General features: G+C 36.3%; 1 protein-coding gene across 1 annotated transcript; it reads right to left on the bottom strand.

Moving 5' to 3' along the window:
* Nucleotides 1–187: 187 nt before the first annotated feature.
* Nucleotides 188–3,575, bottom strand: LOC141610853 (protein LURP-one-related 5-like). Its single transcript, XM_074429135.1, has 2 exons — nucleotides 3,216–3,575; nucleotides 188–1,102 (listed from the first exon to the last, which is right to left on the bottom strand). The coding sequence occupies exons 1-2, from the start codon at nucleotides 3,462–3,464 to the stop codon at nucleotides 491–493; spliced, it is 861 nt and encodes a 286-aa protein (XP_074285236.1). The 5' UTR covers nucleotides 3,465–3,575; the 3' UTR covers nucleotides 188–490.
* Nucleotides 3,576–16,750: the final 13,175 nt, after the last annotated feature.

The raw sequence follows: 16,750 nt of genomic DNA, 5'->3' as shown, positions 1-16,750 counted from the left end.
TGCGACCATCGTCTCACGGTCGGGAATTTGATATATAAAATCCACCAACTATTTATCACTCAATGGATTTTATATTTCAATTTCCCAAGATATTTTCCGCAGTTTTTTTCGATTATGTTAACCAGAAGTCTGAAAGACGCAATTTAGAAAAATCGATATCTTAGAAATAAGAAAGATACAGCTCAACTACTCCACAAGGACATCATATCTATTATTGCATTTATTAAATTTCATGAAATTACACTTTGCAGCATTAGACAAACCAAAGAAAAAAATAATTAAAAATTAAAATTAGCCGACTAAAAATGTCACTCCTTTGATGATATTATTAGTACTTCATTTTTAGCAACTCTTTCTTACGACCGTCTTCATTATGAAATGAGTCCAAAGCCGTAACTCTCAACACTAAACTGGTTATATACGTTGCTTTAGAACCGTCTCACGACTAATACAACAGTCTTAAATAAGAATTTATACTTTATTTAATAGGCTACATCACGGCAGGAGTCGCGAGGGCCAAATTATTAAGCTTATTATTAGAAACATCGTCGAGCCCATTAAGCCAATTTGAAAGCCCATCAGAAAACCCATCCGAGCTCACAGTACTAAGCCCACCAGAAACATCGCCGAGCCCATCAGGAAGCCCATCAGCGGCCACAGTACTAATCTCACCGGAAACATCGTTGAGCCCATCAGGAAGCCCATCAGCGGGTACACTAAGCTCGTCAGAAACATCTTCGTCCGACTCGTCCCCATCAGCATTGATCTGGTCCAGGACAAGAACTAGGCCCATTGCGAAGGCAGAATCAAAACCGGGTTTAATAAGTATCGAAAAGGCGTCTTTGCCCATTACCACTTGAGATGATATATCCACTTTTCTTCGAATCTCGGCCATCACTTCCCGGGTTGTTGCGTCGTAGATTGTACAACTTCTATCTTCAAAGCACCCGTCGATTTGGTACTCTTCGCCTTCGTTGTCGTATACTTCTACGTTTACTTCTGACCGTCCGAGAATTGATGATCGTTTTACGCTGAATATCGGCTTTGAGTCTTCCGTTCGTTCGCCTACATACCCGTCCCATCTGTTGTGCAAGCTCGGTCGCTATAATATATCGTAAATTATTAGTTCAAGAAGGTTCCATCGTAACACATTTACTTGCGCAACTTGTGTACAAGACCACCTACTAAACAATTATAGTAAAACAAAAGGAAAAATAACTAAAATAAAACCGATGAATTACTCGCATATCATCAATTAATTTTATGACGAAATCTTTTTAAGTTTGTAAAATAAACTGCGCCGCTATTTAACAATTGCATGAACTTTTTTACGCGATCTAATGATTTTTTCTTGTGTAAAGGGAACTACAAGAGCGATTTTGATGCTGACGGAGTTCTAACCCAGGTTATAAATACCGCTCATGACATTATCAACTAAGCTAATTGACATCTGATTTACGCGATCGTAAGTGAGTGGTGAAAAAAAAATAAAAAAAAAAAGTAGTACTATTGCTAGTGCTACTTGCTTACTATTCATTGAAGGGTCAATGAGGGCACGTTAATTGTACAATTCAAGACCTAATAATACCGACATTATTCCCGTTATAAATGTAACGACATGTTCATTTAATTAAAGAATTATTGTACTTGTCAACGCCGTTACATAATGAACAAATTAAGTAATCGATGAATCTTCCTAATTTCCTTCCATGTTCTTAAATAATACCGTAATTATTGTGAAGACGGTTTTTAATGTGAGAGTGATGTTATATAACGACATGGGAATTATTATAAACGATTGAAAAGACAATCTGACATCATAAACAGTCTTATTTTATCATTTGTGCTTCCTAAATAGAATCGATCTCTTTGTAGTACACACTTGCACAATCCATGATAGAACACAAAGATTGGTAAAGACCTTGCACATTAATTAAATAATGAAAATTTTATAATTCATTAAATTTTGATTTTTAATTTTGAATTCTATCTATTAAATTATTTTTACGCACAAATTCTTGTTTATAACCATTGTAAATAAGAATAATTTACAACGGGAGTATAAATTCATCTAAACAACACCTTTCTTTTGGTCCCCAAACTTCAAATCTTAATTAATTCGACAATTGATATAGTTTAGAATTAACAGTTAATAAATATCAATTAACTTCGTATTGTCCATTTTAATTAACTTTTATAATCAAATTTTGTTAAAATTTGATCATCATTTCATTCCGACATCCGGTATACTCCCTACGTCTGAATCATCTGTTAAACTTTTATTTAAACGCTCCTCACAAATAATATAAAAACTAAAAGAATAACCGAGACAAAGGAAATATTCCGTATATTTTATACCCGTTTTCTATGGTTAAAATGAAACAAACTAAATCATAATAATAAATTTCAAAATAAATATAATGGTCCAACATTTCTCTCATCGTAGATTTCACAATAAGAACACATGGTTAGGGTCCTATAGGCTATACCTTTTCTTGACGTTTCATTTTCTTATCTTTATTATGTGTGGCCTATTCTAAACCAATCCAAATTCATGTCTTGTCCGTAACTAGATCTCAAATTAGCTTGTTCACACCGTCACTAAATAACAATGTCAGAAATTCAAAAAAAAAAAAAAATGTAATAATTTTTCAAAAATAAATTAATCAACTTTTTTTAGTTTCTTCAAACAATTATTATTATTAGGAATAATAAGAGGCTACAAGTTCGTAGGAAATTAAGATATATACGACGAATTGTCATAATTAAGCGCATTATTAGTTGTGACTTTTGAATTACTCCGTACTCACTTACCATGTAAATACGTCATCATATATAGAGGAATAAGAGAACGAAGCAATTACAATATTATCAAAACTATATCAATCTCACAAAATTATCAATTATCAAATTATTTAGGGTTTAGGGACGTGATTGCGTTATTTATGTACCCTTATACACTAAATCGTAACACAAATATTCAAATAAAACCGTATAATAGGTAATGAAAAAAAGTCTATATACTAGCTATACAATAGTCTTATGTACATGATAGTAAATCAAAGCTAGGAGATGTTTGAGTCAAAATGCCTAGGGTTTGTCATTAAGTAAAAATAAATATCGAGTTATGAGAGATGCGGTTTCAGATCGTACAAATAAAACCGTCTCATACAAGAATATAACTTAACAGAAAGACAGTTAAAAAAAGACCGTACCTTACGACGGACAGTAAGAAGGCAACGACCGGAAGCATCCATGAGAACGATTTCACCCTGGTCTCCACCTTCGGAACGATATGAATCGACTCGAAAAACGAGTTTGCCATGACAATTATAGACATTAAAACCATCATTAACGAAAAAAAGAGATGTCTTACAAGCTGTAAGATTAACATCTTTTTCACTAAAAAAATCACCATCATTATTGCTTTCTCCTTCTATATTATTATTATTATTATTATTCATTTTAAGACAATTTTTATTTTTAAATTTAGTGATATTTTGAGAAATTAAAGAAGAAAAATAGTAAGAAAAATAATAAATGAAGAATTTTTATTATGAAATTATGATCACAATATTTTACGGCTATACATGAAGGGTATATATACTAAGAAGATATTTTATAATAAGGTTTTGTTATCACCATAAGTTTTGAGGTCGACCCGTTTGTCAAGTCAAAACAAAAGTTTTGTGGACTGTGGTTGGTCTAAATTTGTGAGTAGTGAAAAATAATTTTTGTTCTCTATTTATTAAATTGTCTTTAAGTATTTGGAAAAGTATAGATTCAATCAATTATTGGTTGATTATAATTTGAATTAATATAAATTATTGGAGACATCGAAAGGTAAGTCGGGCGAACTTTTTAATTAATTTTGATTTTTCATTTTCGAGGGTTATGGAACGTTTCTACGTCATGATGATTATATTTTGAATTAATATAAAAAAAGTATTGGAGACATCGAAAGGTAAGTCGGGCGAACTTTCTAATTAATTTTGATTTTTCATTTTCGAGGGTTATGTACGATTTAAATTCCTGAACATTTGTACGTCATGATGACATTATTTATTATTTACACCGACTAACTTGATTCTGTTGATAATTATATTTATGTGGATCATATGATGATGTTAGACAATCTCTTAAGATAACATTTTATATAGCTAGCTATTAATATAAATATACAAAAATCATATGCTTATGTAGAGGAAAACAACTAATTGATTAAAAACTATTAATATAAGATTATAAGGTAAATGATACTTTGACCATGTTTTTAGTGCATTTATAATCTTTTTCTTTTTTTTTTGTTGAAAATACAATTTTTTTTGAATGTGCTTAAAATTATAAATAAAAATATATTAGTATCATATATATGTCAATTAATTATTATTTTTTAAATATTTAGGTTCAAAAATTAGGAATTTTGATTAAAAAAAAAGCCAAACTAGAAGAAAAGAAAATAAATAAATAAAGAGAGTATTTACAAACATAAAATAATCCGATCCAAGCTAATGTTCAAATGGATCCGAATTAACTCCAAACAGCAATCAACGCAAACCTAACCCGAATCTCAAGTATAAGACAAAATTGGCTTACCAAAACAAAACCGATACAACCCAACACACCTAATCCAACTCAAAACCGACTTGACACCAGAATTAACAGTGTAAAAAATGTTTGAACAAGACCGAAACCAACTCATCGTTACAATCAAACTAACCCAACTCAAAACCGACCTGACACCGGAACTAACAGTGTAAACGATGCTGTCACTAAGAATCGAACAAATAAATCAATGGGACCAACTAAATAGGATGTCTCATGTCTATCGTCTATCGATACTTGAATCGCAAGATATCTATCTTATTAACCATGACTACTCCCAAAGATGCCACTAACAAATTATGCTTCAATAATGCGATATGACCCGTTGTTCGTTGTCCTCCATAATTTATATGAATCATATACTTCATAGTACAGTAAAACTCCTGTTTATATGCTTTGGCTGTATATCTTTTACGATAGACAACATATTTTATAATGCCGTTTATTTAGTGGCAAAGCGAGCGTGGAGCTATTATTATAAGTAATTAAGTACTTTACCCGTTAAATCCGACTTGATCCAAATTAACTCATTGAAAAAAAAAGATGGCAAGAAAAAAAATAGGAAATGAAAGGCTAAATTCAATGTCACACTATTATTGATAAAAAAAAAAAAAATGAATAACGGCTTGTCGCGACTAATATTAACACGCCTTGCCCGGGCCATTAAAGGCCTTACCCTTGTCCCTTGTTGAAGATAGTCTTCGAAAGCAAATCAGCAACTGCCTTGTACATGATCTTAAAATATCTATTTTAATCTTAAGATAAATATATGCTCGTCTTAAGAGATCTAGATCAACTGATTTAAGGAAATACAAACTATATACCTTAACTATATAGTGGAAAATATTATAAAAGGAGCTATATGAGAATGAATTTGTCTGGCAACATTATGTGAAAAACTCATCCTTGGGTGTAAGTCAATAGTTACACACTTGAAAAGGACTTTAGCTGAAGTGACTCGACTCGAACTTGGTCTTTATATATAGCTGTCCAACGGTGAGGGCCACCTCAGCGCCTCAGCCCAACCATTACCGTGGCCAATTTTTTTAAGCCTTGCCAGCCCGTGGGCCAGCTCCTTGTCTCGGGCTGGGTTAGTGCTGCATTTTCCTTGGCCCGGCTTGGCCGGCGCGGTCCAACACTAAAAAAATGAGAAAAAAAGCAAAGGTGGCTCTGCCCGGCCCGCTACTAGGTAACCTCGAATTTTTTTTTTCGAAAATTTGGACTAAAACTTCCAAATTTTCATACGTTAACACTTATGCTAATCCCCCAATTATGAATGATCCATTTAACAGATTAACTCTAGGCAATGAAGCAGATGAAATTTATTACCCATAGACGTCGAAAATTACGGTCAAAGTGCCGTTTTGGAGACCGCAATAAAGCAAATGGAGTGAAAATAGGTGTGTGGAGGGAGTATATTACATTACTCTGTTTGGAGTTTTTGGTACAAATAAGATAAGATGCTGTTAGAACACATTAGATTGATGATGCCAAGTCCCCTTGTTATTTGATTGTTTGCTCTTAGTTGAAATTAGTGAATGAAGCAATCAAATGGACTTTCAACAATGATTCAAGATGATCAAGTCATTCAAGGAAGTCAAGACAATGATACTTTCCAAAGCCTTAGTCGATATATGTAAAAGTAAGTGTAACATTCTCATTTAAGTCAAGTAATGGCAAAACCATGCAACGGTACGCTGTACCGTGGTTTCTGGTACTATCATACGGAGGAGCTTTCGGTCCAAATGTTTTTAAGTATCAAAACTTTGCAAACTTTAAACCTTAAACATTTGAATTTTCAGAAACTTGAAAACAATCTGAGATTTTGGAGTCACAAGCCCACTTGACTAAGCCTCTAGATTTGTGCAAACACCTTTTACCAAAATGGCAAAAAAGACTTGTCAAACTTCTAAAGTAAGAAATGCTTTTTGCCATTTCGGTAAATTGTCACATGTTGAGTGTAGAAGCTTAAGTTTTCTGATTTCTTAAGCCCCAAGCCTATAAGTCTAACACTTACCATCACTCAAAGCTATTATTTATATATTGGATTTAATTCTTCAATGTGTACTTACCTAAGACTAAATCCACTATAAATAGAGTGTCTTAGTCACATTTATTTCTTAAGACTTCCAAAGCATTTATTGTAAAAACCTTGCAAATCATTTGTGCATTAAAAGCTTTGTTCTTCAAGCATTTGCAAAACGTTTTTCCGGTTTTAAGTCTTCAAAATTGTTTTCGAAAAGTCAAAACCTCCAAGTATCGATTCAGAGATCTTTTGTGACATGATGAGTTTGTTCCATGATTCTCGTGTTAGATCTTCATTGTAATCTCCATGTTCATTTAAGTGAACTCTTGAGATTCAAGATTCCGTAACACCTTGAGATAGAACCCATAAACTCTTGAAGCGGAGTAGCTTTAAGTTTGAGTGCAACCGTAGTAGGTTGGCGAGTTATTTTCATTGTAAGGGGTTTAGTAAGTTTGAGTAAATTTCTAAACAAGCAATAAAATAACGGTTGGACGTAGGCCTCGGAGTAGAGGCCGAACCAATTTTTAAAATGTCGTTTGTTTGTTCATTTACTTTTACGTTCTTCCACTTTGCTATTTCTCGCATGTACCTAATCAAGTTACGGTCACAATCACCTATACCGTGACATAGAACTGCTGTATCTTCTTGTGAACTTACCTTCAATTAAGTTTCTCAAGTCTTGTACTTCTTTATTCTTAGCTTAAAATAGTTAATTAACTAAGTTAAGAATAAAATTTTTAAAAAGGTACACCTAATTCACCCCCTCCCCCTCTTAGGTGTTAATCGTTCTTAACTCTTCAATTGGTATCAGAGCCTTGTGCTCTTGATATTGGTTAAATCCAAAGAGTTGATCCTATAGTTATGGACGATTCAAAACACACTAAGTATCCCATTTTCAAGGGAGAAAACTATGCCTGGTGGAAACATCGCATGGAGCACTATGTCAAAAGTGCGGACTATGAATGTTGGTTAATCATTCAAAAGGGTCCCCTCAAAATCGAAGTGACTAATGCTGATGGCACTAGCTCCTTGAAAAGTGAGGATAAGTATGTTGAGGCCGACTATAAGAAAATCGAGAAAAACTCTAAGGCCATGTCCATTCTTCAATATGGAATCGGTGACCAAGAGATTAATCGTATATCTGGATGTGCCTCGGCCAAAGAGATTTGGGACACCCTAAACCTTGCTTATGAGGGAACGTCACAAGTCAAAAAATATCGTATTGATCTTCTCATGCAACAATATGAGATGTTCAATATGGACCGAGATGAGTCAATTAATAGTTTGTCTTCACGTTTTTCTAGTATTGTCAATGACCTTAAGAGTTTAGGTAGGAGTTTTCAATCCGAGGATTTAGTCCGTAAAATCCTTCGTAGCCTAACTGAAAAGTGGCAACCGAAGGTTACGGCTATTGAGGAAGCTAAGGACCTTTCATTGCTCACCCTTGATGAACTTATGGGCTCACTTATGGCTCATGAGTTAACTCTCATGAAGCGTTCTAGTGAAAGCTCTAAAGGGAAAGGACTCGCTCTTAATGCTCTCTCAAGTGATGAGGAGGATGAAGATGATGAGTTTGCAATGTTCACTAAAAACATTGTTGGCATGATCAATGGTCGAAACTCTCAAAGGTATAGCAACAACTCTAGTAAACGCCGTTTTCCTAAGAGAAGATCTAACTCCACTGTTGGTTGCTTTAAATGTGGTGATAAAGGTCACCAAATCAAAGAATGCCCAAAGTGGAACGATATCAAATCTAAAGAAAAACGTGACTTTGCAAAACGTGATTACAAAAACAAGGTAATGACTGCTATTTGGGGCATGTCTGATTCTGAAGAGGACGATGTCCTTGAGGATGAATTAGACGCCAAACTTAGCATCTCGTCTAGTTCCTCAAAAAATGCTTCCAAATCATCAAAGAAAGAAGACATCAAGTGTCTTATGGCTCACTCCGTGGATTCAGACTCTGATTCAGACCATGAGGTAATTAAGCTCAAGAAAAAGGTTCGATCTTTCTCTAAAGACAAAGTTTGTCTCCTCCTAGATCAATTCATAGATAAGTGTCGTGTCCAAACTAATAAGTTGGAAGCTATGCAAATCGAAATTGAGGACATAGCTGAGGAAAATGTAGTCCTTAAAGAAAGTCTAAATGAGAATGATCAACCTAGTTCCATGTTGGGTCTTGAAAAAGAAATCAAAAAACTTCGAAAACAAAACTTGTTTTTAGCCAACAAAGTTGATGAAACCAAAGGTTACAATGATCCTTGCACTCGTTGCATCCAGTTCTAAAGGAAATGTGTCATCACTAACACAAGAACGTGACCAACTTTTGATTGACTTAGCTACTTGTCACAACGAAAAAGATGATCTTGTTAAGATTGCTGAAATGTTAAATGATGAGTCGAGTCATGTCAAATGTGCCTTAGAACGAGCTCAAAAACTAAATGATGACCTTCTTGCTCAAAATGAGATGTTAAAGAAAGTCAAATGACTCATGCCACGGAGGTCTCTACTTTGTGGCATCCGATTCAAGAAAAGAAATAGATACTCTCATGGAATTAGTGTCTTCTTTAACTAAGGAACGTGACACTCTTCTAGTTGACCTCAAATTATGTCAAAGAGATAATAAACAATTGGAACAAATTGGGATGTTACTTAGTGACGAAGCAAGACTTGCAAAACAAGCGTTTGACAATTTAGGTAAATTGAATCTTAATCATCTTGCTAAAATTGAAACATTAACTAAAGAGCTAGATGAGGCTAAGATGTTTTACTTAAAATGGGAAGGAAGTCAGAATGTTTTGGAGTTTCTCTTGAAACAATCACAAGAGTACGAAAAATTTGCAAAGAATGCTGGACTTGGTTTCAAATGCAACAAAGAGCACACACTCGTTGCACTCAAACCAGGATCCAAGTCAAACTGACTTCCGAAGAAGAAAGTATGCTGGTCTTCCTGAGTACATCATTTGTAACTATTGTGGCAAAACAGGTCATGAGTTTAATGGTTGTGACAAAAGAGTCCGTGACTTAGAAAGAAACACTAAGAATGCTAAACAAGTGTGGATAAAGAAAGAAGAAGTCAAAAGGTCGTTGTCAAGAAGGAGCCCAAACTTGTTTGGGTTCCTAAACTAAATGTTTGATTTCTTATAGGCATTAGTGAGGGGCAAAGAACAATTGGTACTTAGACAAAGGATGCTCTCACACATGACGGGAGATGAAAACCAATTCCTCTCGCTAGAAGCCTACGATGGTGGCATGGTGACTTTTGGCGACAACAAGAAAGGTGAAATCATTGGTATTGGAAAGGTTGGTAAGTCAAAGTCATTATGCGTGGACAAAGTGTTGCTTGTCAAAGGTTTGAAACACAATCTCTTGAGCATTTCACAACTTTGTGATCGAGGTAATATTGTTGAATTTCTTGCTAGTGAATGTAGAATCATCAATGGTAAAACTAGAGAACTCATACTTGAAGGTAAACGTGTTAAAGACGCCTATATGACTAACTTGTATGCATTGTCGGTCAATCACTATCATGCATGAGTGTTCAAAAGAACGACCCTTGGCTTTGGCACAAACGACTTGGTCATGTAAATGCTAAGACACTTAACACCCTTAAGAAACTTGATCTAGTTGACGGCATTCCTAACATTAAATTTGAATTTAAATCACTTTGCGATGATTGTGTTAAAGGGAAACAAGTTAAGTGCTCTTTTAAATCCAAAAAGGTTGTTAGCACCTCCTTACCTCTTGAACTCATTCATATTGATTTATGTGGTCCCATGCGAGTGGTGAGTAGAGGTGGAAGTCGTTTTATTTGTGTCATTGTAGATGACTTCACAAGATTTGTTTGGCTTCTCTTCTTAAGTTCTAAGGATCAAACATTTGATGAGTTCTTAATCTGGGTCAAAAAGGTTCAAAACAAATTTGGATATAAACTTGTCTCATTAAGATCCGACCATGGAACCGAGTTTGAGAACTCGTCATTTGAGTCCTATTGTAATGAGTATGGTGTTAGTCATAACTTTTCTACCGCACGAACCCCACAACAAAATGGGCTTGTGGAACGAATGAATCGAACTCTTGAAAATATGGCTAGGACCATGCTCATTAGCTCTAAGGTTCCTAAGAATTTTTGGGCCGAAGCCGTAAACACATCTTGTTATATTTACAACCGTGTCATGATTAGAAAAATCATTGAGAAAACTCCCTATGAACTACTACGAGGAAGAAAACCTAATCTTTCACACTTAAAATGCTTTGGTAGTAAATGCTTTGTGCACAACAATGGAAAAGACAACCTTGGCAAATTTGATGCTCGTAGTGATGAAGGAGTTTTTGTTGGTTATTCCGATCATAGTAAAGCATATAAAGTCTATAACAAAAGGACTATGAAAATGGAAGAAAGCGTTCATGTAATATTTGACGAATCTAGTCTTTTTGTGTCAAACACACAGGTTGATGATGAGGATGATGAATATGATGATGATTTTGAGATTGGTATGATACGACATGAAATGGATCAAGTGGTAGAAGAAGCTGAGCAACAGTTAGAGCCACTGTTGCATGAGGAGGATGTGCAAAATTCAGGGGGAACTAATCGTCCTCCTACACAAAATGATGCTACCTCATCCAGGGGGAACAAGGATGGTGAAGAACAGCCCAATCTAATCATAAACGAACCACAATCACCTCCTTCAAGCACTCCTCATGCAACAGTCCCCTCGACTGTTGCAGACGAACAAACCGAATCTTCTAACTCACTTATTCCCAAGAAATGGAAACACCAAAGCTCTCATCCCTTATCAAACTTAACCAAAGACCTAACCTCTGAATAAAAACCAGATCATCGCTTCAAAATTTCTGTGCACACAATGCCTTCATCTCAAAAATCGAACTGACCATGTCACAAAGAGAGCCTTGATCGATGAATGCTGGATGATTGCAATGCAAGAGGAATTGGAGCAATTTGAAAGGAACAAGGTATGGCATCTTGTCCCTAGGCCCTCCCAACGCATCGTAATTGGTACACGGTGGGTCTTTCGCAACAAGCTAGATGATGTTGGAGAAATCGTACGGAATAAAGCTAGACTAGTGGTGCAAGGTTTTAACCAACAAGAAGGAATTGATTACGATGAAACCTTTGCACCGGTAGCTAGGCTTGAAGCCATACGAATGCTTGTAGCTTTGCGTCTTTTCAAGGTATTAAGCTTTTTCAAATGGATGTCAAAACCGCATTTTTAAATGGATACCTTGATGAAGAAGTGTTCGTTGAACAACCTCCGGGCTTTATAAACAACGAGTTTCCCAACCACGTTTTTAAACTAGATAAAGCACTCTATGGTTTAAAACAGGCTCCTAGGGCTTGGTATGATAGGCTTTCAAAGTTTCTATTGGAAAACGGTTTCATACGTGGGTCGGTGGATAAAACGTTGTTTATCAAGTCACAAGGAGATGAACTGTTGCTTGTACAAGTATATGTCGATGACATTATTTTTGGTGCAACTAACAATGTTCTTTATAAGTACTTTTCTCGATTTGATGACTTCGAATTTGAAATGAGTATGATGGGAGAACTTGGATTCTTTCTTGGTCTTCAAATCAAACAATGTGAGAATGGAACTATGATTCACCAACAAAAGTACTTAAAAGAAATGCTAAGTAAGTTTGGGTTGACTAATTCTAATCCTATGCCTACACCAATGGTGTCTAAAGTCAAGCTTGACAAAGACGAAAACGGTAAGAGCATTAGTGAAAAGGTATATCGAGGTATGATCGGTTCCTTACTTTACTTAACCGCTAGTCGACCCGACATACAATTTAGTGTGTGTGCTTGTGCCCGTTTCCAAGCAAATCCTAAAGAATCTCATTTCAAAGCCGTCAAACGGATTTTTAGGTATTTGATTGGAACACAAGGGCTATATCTTTGGTACCCAACTCACTACGAACTTGATCTTGTAGGTTTCTCGGATGCGGACTATGCCGGTGATACATTGGATAGGAAAAGCACCTCGGGCATTGCTACTTTCCTAGGACCGTGTCTCATTTCATGGGCTTCGAAGAAGCAAAACACCGTTGCATTGTCCACGGCCGAAAGCGAATATGTGAGTGCCGCTCTATGTTGTGCACAAATTCTTTGGGTACGTCAACAATTGCATGATTATGGCCTTACTTTCGAGACTACCCCTATTTTTTGTGACAACACTAGTGCAATTAATATATCAAAGAATCCTATACAACACTCACGAACTAAACACATCGACATACGACATCATTTTCTACGTGATCAAGTTGAGAAAGGTCATATTTGTCTAAGCTTTTGTAAAACGGAAAATCAAATTGCGGACATTCTTACAAAACCGTTAGAAAGAGAACAATTCGAAAGACTTCGGTCGGAAATTGGTTTATTAGGTGACATACCGCTAAATTAAATTACGTTTTCCAATGATTGATTAGAGGGAGGAATAACATGTAAATAAATATTAGTCAATATGATACAATGCATGCAAATGTCGAACAAAATGCAACTGACAAACGTATGAGTGCACTTGAGTTATTTTTGCATTGAGCTTCCAAATCACTTTATGTCCCATCACACTTAAAAGCCTACACCCTAGCCTCACATTATCAACACTCAACCGTCCCCTCACCTTGATTAATTACACCAACACCCATTTACTTCCATGTTTCCACTAAACACATCCTATTACCCACTAAATAAACAACCACCCTCACCTTTTTCGGTTTCCCAAAAACCGTCAAAACCATTTCCCCTTCCACTCTCTTAAAATGCCTCCAAGATTTTCAAAAGAAGTTCTTCAACTCAGAGATACATTTAATCCAAAATTCATTGCCAAAAAGATGGCTCCCAAAACCGCTGCCAAACCAAATGAGATCACCTATGCCACTGCCAAACCAACCGTTGCACGAAAGAAGACAACCGCCAAAAGGGGCGGTGGTCGTGGCAGAGGAGGAAGAAGTAGGAATCCTCCTATTTCTCTCCAATTAGATGCTGAGGTGGACATTGACACCGATGAAGAAGACTCCGGTTCTAAGGGAACCAAAAAGAATGAAGATATTGAAAAATCAAGTGATGTTGTCGAAACAAGTGAAAAGGGAAATCACTCAAGTGAGATGAAAGAGGGGGAACTTGAAGGAGAGAAATCAAAAGAGGGAAACAAAGAAAAAGAAAGTGAGGAAAAATCAGAGAAATCAAAAGAAAGTGAAGAAAAATTAGAGGAAAAAGAAAAGGAAAGTAAGGAAAAATCAAAAGAAAAGAAGGAGAAGAGTGACGATGAGAAAGATGTTGTTGAAAAGAATGATGATGATGTACTATTGAAAGATTTGGTGAGTGAAACTTTAGAGAAGGATAAGAGGAGTGAGAGTGATGCAACGGAGGCCTCCACTGTTGAAAGGGAAATCGGTTCCAATGCTGAAAAAATCGATTATGAAGTTGTTGATGTTGAAGATCGTGATGATGCCACAATGGTGTTTGATGATGGGCTTGACCCATTGTTCTCAAAACCCGCATCACGAACCCGGTCCAAGAGAAAGATGCTTGAAATATTTGGTGATGATGACGAGGATGTGACCCCGGAAGCATCCCCTCCAAAACCCAAGGTTACTCAAAGAAAAAGGGGATCCGGGTCAAAAACCAAAGCAACCAAAAGGGCTCGTTATCATCGGGATTTGCCGAGCATAGATGAAAATGAGATCATTGAGGAGAAGGTTCCTCTCAACACATGCATGGATCTTGTCATTGCTCCCTTTGCCGAATCATTCAAGAATGACATCTTCAACCATCTTAATTCTCTCGATCTCCCGGAGGAGATCTTCAAGCTTTGCCACGATGACGCTGATTTGTTGCTTCCACAAATGGAAGACGTTATAAGAAATCTTGGTATGACACCTCTCCTGCTTTTAAATACTTCAAAGAGGCTATGTATGCACAGGGTTGGGTGAATCTGTTGGACAAATATAGTCCCATGTATTTGTCCGAAGTCATCCAATTCTATGCAACGGTCAAGGTAGATGTTGAATCTGGAACTCTCTCAGCTTTTATAAATCAGAAACCCTTTGTCTTAACCATCGACCAACTTGCCGCTCACTTGGATATTTGTGATGTCGGGCTTACCTCTTTTCCCAAACGTGATTGGGGTGAAGTTGATGAGGTTACCTCTACCCAGGTCATGAAGGTTCTTCGACCTCATGATGATGATGGCCCTACCAACATATATGCCTTTGAATTAACCGCACCCACCCGGTTCATCTTCAACCTGGTTTTTCGTAACCTTGTTCCTTCCAACAATAGCCGTGGGAGATGTTCTCTTCTTGACATGCTCCTAATTCATCACATTGTTAAGCACAAACCCATTAACCTTCCTCGCCTTATGTTTCACCGAATACTTGAGATGTCCACTGAGTTCCAAAGCGGCAACTTTGACAAAAATGCCGTAGTTCCTTATGGTATGTGGCTCTCGATAATTTTTATGAGGGAAGGGTTAGTGTTGAAGGGAAGCCCTGCTATTGAGAAATTAAGTGATGAGATGACACCGGTCTTCTTTCTGGATGAACTTGGAGATTAAGAATGGCAAATTGGAAAGGAAGAATCGGTCGGGTTCTACAAAGGGTTCTACCGTTGAAATGGGTGTGGTCCTTGCAAAGTTGGATGAGCTCCTTGGGATTGTGAACCGGTTGGTCAAAGAACAGGGCAAGTTGAGGGATGAAGTTGGTGATCTTCGCACCATGAATGAAGATCTCCTCAACGTTTTCGAGAATGCCTCCTAAACTCATGCCTCTTTAACCCGTTTCTCCTCTTGAACTTTGGCTCTTTGTTTCGTTTTAAGACACTCTCTTGCACCTTCGGTTGTTTGTTTTTATTTTGCTTGAACTATTTGCGTGTGTTTTAATCGTGTTGCTTGACTTTTGGACATGTTTTCTCCTCCTTTGACGATGTCAAGAGGGGGAAGTAGTTTAAATTATGCTATGTGTGATCTTCTAACTCTTAGGCTAACGTTCACCTTAATTATGTCTTAGCTTCCATGATTAGATGTTTTACTTTGGCCAAGCATTTTGCACCTTTCGAATACCTTGATCATGTTTATTAATTATGCTTATGTTGAAATTGACCAAAGACCGACTAACCATGGGCTAAGGGGGAATATCACACATGTTTGGACTTGTCATCATCAAAGGGGGAATTTGTTAGAACACATTAGATTGATGATGCCAAGTCCCCTTGTTATTTGATTGTTTGCTCTTAGTTGAAATTAGTGAATGAAGCAATCAAATGGACTTTCAACAATGATTCAAGATGATCAAGTCATTCAAGGAAGTCAAGACAATGATACTTTCCAAAGCCTTAGTCGATATATGTAAAAGTAAGTGTAACATTCTCATTTAAGTCAAGTAATGGCAAAACCATGCAACGGTACGCTGTACCGTGGTTTCTGGTACTATCATACGGAGGAGCTTTCGGTCCAAATGTTTTTAAGTATCAAAACTTTGCAAACTTTAAACCTTAAACATTTGAATTTTCAGAAACTTGAAAACAATCTCGAGATTTTGAGTCACAAGCCCACTTGACTAAGCCTCTAGATTTGTGCAAACACCTTTTACCAAAATGGCAAAAAGACTTGTCAAACTTCTAAAGTAAGAAATGCTTTTTGCCATTTCTAAAATTGTCACATGTTGAGTGTAGAAGCTTAAGTTTTCTGATTTCTTAAGCCCCAAGCCTATAAGTCTAACACTTACCATCACTCAAAGCTATTATTTATATATTGGATTTAATTCTTCAATGTGTACTTACCTAAGACTAAATCCACTATAAATAGAGTGTCTTAGTCACATTTATTTCTTAAGACTTCCAAAGCATTTATTGTAAAAACCTTGCAAATCATTTGTGCATTAAAAGCTTTGTTCTTCAAGCATTTGCAAAACGTTTTTCTGGTTTTAAGTCTTCAAAATTGTTTTCGAAAAAGCTGTAAAACCTCCAAGTATCAGTTCGTTGTACTGTGACATGATGAGTTTGTTCCATGATTCTCGTGTTAGATCTTCATTGTAATCTCCATGTTCATTTAAGTGAACTCTTGAGATTCAAGATTCTGTAACACCTTGAGATAGAAC

Source organism: Silene latifolia, chromosome 11, assembly GCF_048544455.1.
Source record: "Silene latifolia isolate original U9 population chromosome 11, ASM4854445v1, whole genome shotgun sequence".
NCBI lineage: Eukaryota > Viridiplantae > Streptophyta > Magnoliopsida > Caryophyllales > Caryophyllaceae > Silene > Silene latifolia.
This window is presented reverse-complemented; position numbering and strand designations above follow the sequence as displayed.

What these genes read in the sequence shown, in the direction of transcription:
- LOC141610853 (XM_074429135.1), bottom strand. Translation starts at nt 3,464, where the DNA reads ATGAATAATAATAATAATAATAATATAGAAGGAGAAAGCAATAATGAT. An exon ending in TTCTTACTGTCCGTCGTAAG is followed by an intron (nt 1,103 to 3,215) that starts GTACGGTCTTTT and finishes GATATATTATAG; the next exon opens with CGACCGAGCTTGCACAACAG.